At 59.8% G+C, this 4,480-nt stretch overlaps 1 protein-coding gene across 1 annotated transcript; it reads right to left on the minus strand.

The window, feature by feature from the left end:
- Nucleotides 1-264: 264 nt before the first annotated feature.
- Irx3 (iroquois homeobox 3) lies at nucleotides 265-3,413 on the minus strand. The gene is made up of 4 exons (XM_051195119.1): nucleotides 2,717-3,413; nucleotides 1,431-2,553; nucleotides 1,194-1,260; nucleotides 265-716 (listed from the first exon to the last, which is right to left on the minus strand). The coding sequence occupies exons 1-4, from the start codon at nucleotides 2,990-2,992 to the stop codon at nucleotides 662-664; spliced, it is 1,521 nt and encodes a 506-aa protein (XP_051051076.1). The 5' UTR covers nucleotides 2,993-3,413; the 3' UTR covers nucleotides 265-661.
- Nucleotides 3,414-4,480: the final 1,067 nt, after the last annotated feature.

The raw sequence follows: 4,480 nt of genomic DNA on the forward strand, positions 1-4,480 counted from the left end.
AATCGACCCCCTTTTCTCCTCGGTCTCCGCCCTTTCTCTGGCGGGGGTGGGGGAGGCAGGGACTTCCATCGCCCCTTCTTGCAGAGGCCCTAGCTTGCCTACCTCTGAGCGGATAACTTCCGCCATTGCTGTCCTCAGACTATGCTCGCCCTTTCCTGCAGATTCTTTAAACAGCCGTGGGTGGGGTGGGGTGAGGTGGGGTTGAGGGACGCTAAAACACCAAAGAACCATCAAACAGATCTGTTCAGGTGGCAGACCCGCCGATTATAGTCAAAAGTGGCAACAGCTCATTTATTTAGCCAAAAATAGATACTTTCTTGTACAATTTGGTTCACACGTATGTACATTTTCTGTATATACAAAAAGACTCAGACACGCTTATTCTCTCTGCACCCTGCTCACCACCCCCCCCCGAAATCAACAGGACAAACGAGCCTCACAATCTAATGTGGGGCAGTACAGAAGCGACTTGGGGAGGGCCAAGGGGGACTGGCTTTATTCTTCCTTTCATTCTTTTTGTTTGTTGGTTGGTTGGTTTAGTGTTTCTTTTTTTAGGTATTCATACACAGACATGCTTGCAAGTCATAACTATACAGAGCGGGTTGCTTTTTTTTTTTTTTTTTTTACAATTAGTACAACGATTTAAAAATTGTTGAAAGAGTTAAGATGAGGAGAGAGCTGATAAGACCAGAGCAGCATCCAAGTGGTTCTGGGGCCTGGAAGAGAGTGGGAGCAAAGGAAGCGAGATTTAGAGATATGGAGCCTCCTCAGCTAGGGGACACTCTACTGAGCGTAGGGTCAGGTTTAGGGACTTGTTCAGCCCTGGGTGTATTAACTATAAGCTGGACAGAAGAGCTCAGAATTCCAGGTCGGGACTAGAAGGAGACCGGCATGGTGCAGGGGAGGCCTTATGCTCCAGAGTCTTGTTGGAGGGGCCAGACTTTCCCAGCTCTGTACCCACACGCCCTGGCCCTGCTTGAGGTGCCCGAGCTGAGAATGGAAACGCGTCTATGGATCCACAACAAGTGACACAATAATGGGTTTTGGTGCTTTTTAGAAATAGTTTCCCAGCCACTTTTCTCCCCTCCCGGGGTGCGGTGTGGGGAGCAAACAGTTTCTGTCACTGGCTCTGTGCTTTTCTTATCTCTCCTGAAGGGTCTCCCACTCTGCTTCACAAGTACGGGGTCTCTTACCGCCTTGGCACCGGCTGGAAAGCTGTCTTGAGCAACTTTTTCTCCATTTCCAAGGCACTACAGCGATCTGTAGGAAACAAGGGGAAGAAAAGGGAGGCCTTCAGAACTCTGGGTCCAGGCCTCTAGGACCCTGAAGAGGAAAACACCGTATGTCCCCCAAACCCTTGTTCTTTCCCTCTAGCCAAGGCGAGAGCCCCACCAACACCCTTTCCCTGTGACCCATACTCCTGTAGTCACCTGTTCCACTCTCTGGCTCCGTAGGCCGAGCATAGGCAGCGGCGGCAGCCGCCTGGTGAGCCGCGGCTGCGGGAAGTCCCAGCAGGTGCTGTGGGGCCGAGCCCAACATGGACAGCGGGTGTGGCCGCGGGCCGGGCGGCGGGCCTGGGAAAGGCCGGTTGGTCCAAGCCGGGAATTTGCCAAGCGGCGCCGAGACGAGTCTGTGTGCTGCTGCTGCTGCAGCGGCAGCCGCGGGCGAGAGCTGCAGCGTCGGGGGCGCGACGGCTGCCCCAGGAGGAGAACCTCCGGCTCCAGAAGGCGAGCGACGTGGGTTGTCCGGGCTGGTGGCCGTTTCGGCCAGTGACCAGATCTTGGGCTTCTGAAGGGCGGAGGAGGGCGCTGGTGCGGGAGCACAGGGGTCCAGGCCCGAGGGTGGAGAGGGTGTAGATGGAGGAGCCCTGGCCACAGGCGGTGGCACTGGGGCCAGGCTCAGGACCGATAGTGGTCGCTCCTCCAAGCCTTCAGAGCTGTCGTCCGAGTCACTATTTTTGCAGTCCGAAATGGGTCCTAGGCCGAAGTCGCCATTCCTGTGCGTTGCCCCAGCCAGAGCCAGTTCCGGCCCGGCTGCGGCACTGTCTAAGTTTTCCAAATCGATCTCCTCATCCTCCTCGTCGTCCGCCAGGCCCTCGCCCCCCGTGTCCTCCTCCTCTCCTGCGAGCTCCTCCTCCATCTCCAGCTCGCGTTTGCCCTCTTCCTCATCTTCCTCTTCATCTTCTTCCTCCCGCTCGCTCCCATATGCATTGCCCTCCTCGTCCGTGCGACTTCGTGGTGCCCACGTCATCTTATTCTCTTTCTTGAGGCGCCGGCGCGCGTTAGCGAACCAGGTGGACACCTGGGTGAGGGTCATCTTGGTGATGATGGCCAGCATGATCTTCTCTCCCTTGGTGGGGTACGGGTTCTTGCGGTGCTCGTTGAGCCAAGCCTTGAGCGTGCTCGTGCTTTCGCGCGTGGCGTTCTTGGGACGGGACGGGTCCCCGAACTGGTACTGGCCGTAGGGGTAGAAGGCAGGGTGCGGGTGCGGGAACGCGGCGGCCGTGGCCGTATGCTGCACCCCAGGGCTGTCCTTCAGCTCATACTGAGCGCCCTGTACGCACATGGAAAAGGAAAGGGACACGCGCGGGGGAGCGCGTGAGAGCTCCAGCCGCCACCGCCGCCTCCACCCTCCCGCCCGGACCCTGGCTTTCTTCTGCACACTCACCCAGCACCCCAGCTCCAACCCCTCTTTCCCGGTTTTTTCCTTCTCTTACCAGCTGTGGGAAGATGGGCAGCTCCGTAGCGTAGGGCAGGAAGGCGCCGTAACCCTGCGCGGCGGCAGCTGCAGCTGCGGCCGCGGCGTAGGGTGCCCCGTACACGGACGAAAGCACATTGGATAGAGACCCGGAGGCGGCCAGCTCCGAGGCTCCGTTTCCCGGACCGCTCCGGCCCCCCGTACTGCCGCCGCCGCCGCCGCCGCCTGCGGCTCCAGGGCGCTCGGGTGGGTAGAGCGGGCGGATGTACTGGTATCCGAGCTGGGGGAAGGACATGGTGGCCCGCGGGGCACCTAAGGAGAGGGGGCCCGGCCCCCGGCGCGGCCGTGCTCAGAGCCGCACGTTGGCTCCGGAGCGCATCGGGGGCTGGGCCGAGCTCGGGCCGCGCTGCGCCGCACTCCGCGTTCGCCTATTGATCTGTTCCGCGGCGGCGGCAGCGGCGGCGGCGGCGGCGGCGGCGGCGAGGAGTCAGGTCAGGTCCGAACAGATTGGCCGAGATTCCCTGGGCTCCGGGCTCTGATTGACATTTCTACGGGGCCTCAAGCCCCTCCTCTCTGCGCCGCTCTCCCTCCTCTAGGCCGGGAGAGCCGCTCTGCGCGCAGCGCTCAGTTCTGTCCTCCTCTCCCAAAGCTGTGTCGCGCCTGGCTTCCTTCGCCCTCCTATAGTTTACACTCCCCTCCTGTCCTTTCCTTTCCCCTCCCCTCGCTGCGTCCCCCTTACCCCACCCCCTGGTCGCTTCCGCTCCCGAGGCTCCTTGGCAGTCCTGGGCGTTGGGAAACTGCGGCTTTTTCCCCCTCTTTCCCTTTCTCACGGTTGCTTTTGCTCACCTCTCATCTCTCTTCACTTTTCCTAGTCTGACTCCTCTTTTAAATCTCTTTTTCTCTCTCTGGCTCTCTTCCCTCTCCCCGGTCCTGGGCTAAACGACCTAAAGTTGTAGACACTTAGAATGCTGTGCAGGGGGTGTGTGTCCGCGTCAGTGTCTGTGTGTCCGTCCCCGCCCTTCCACCCCCTCCCTCACCCTTCCCCAAATCTCGAGTCTGACGTTGCGCCCTCTTATTCGACTTTTCCTCGCGTCTCCTCCTGGAATCTCCAATCACCCGGGAGCCTTCTGGGCGAGGCAGCCTTCCCTCGCGTATACAGAGCGCCGGGCGGGGCGGGGCGGGACGGGACGGGACGCAGTCTTTTCCCGCCCCCCTCTGCCAGCACAGGGAGGGGAGAGCCCAGACCTGGAGTGGCGGGTTAGTTCTGGGTCATCTCTCCCCTCGGGTCTCCCAACTCCTCACTTCTCAGTCCCCACAGCCGCTGTAGTTCCGGGGTGGGACGGGACCCCGGACCCGGGCAGGCTCCGGGGGTTTTTCTGTGCGGTGGTGTTTCCCTTTGCAGTTCTCAGCTCTGGTCCCTAGGACGCTCCCAGTAGCCTCAGCCGGCTGCTAAAAGAGTTGAGCGTGCAGCCTGGGAGTAGGGAGTGCTGCCCCTCCGAGCTTTTAAAAGACTGATTCTGTGCTAGGGGAGCCCTGCAGTTTACCACGTTAACACCTCCGGGGTACCTCGGTGAGAATTCTCATTAGAAAGTGAGTTGGACTCCCCGGTGGTCTTGCGGAGCACGCAGAGTTGGAGCTCCTGACTGTGGGGTGGGGGAGGAGCATAGAGTCTCATGGCGGAGGCTCTGGGAACTTTCTGAGAGCACTTCGAGAAGTTTCTGTGTTGGTGTTTTTGGTCGATTACGACCATTCATTTCACTGTCCCTTCTTCTGTTCTCTGGGC

Source organism: Phodopus roborovskii, unplaced genomic scaffold, assembly GCF_943737965.1.
Source record: "Phodopus roborovskii unplaced genomic scaffold, PHOROB, whole genome shotgun sequence".
NCBI lineage: Eukaryota > Metazoa > Chordata > Mammalia > Rodentia > Cricetidae > Phodopus > Phodopus roborovskii.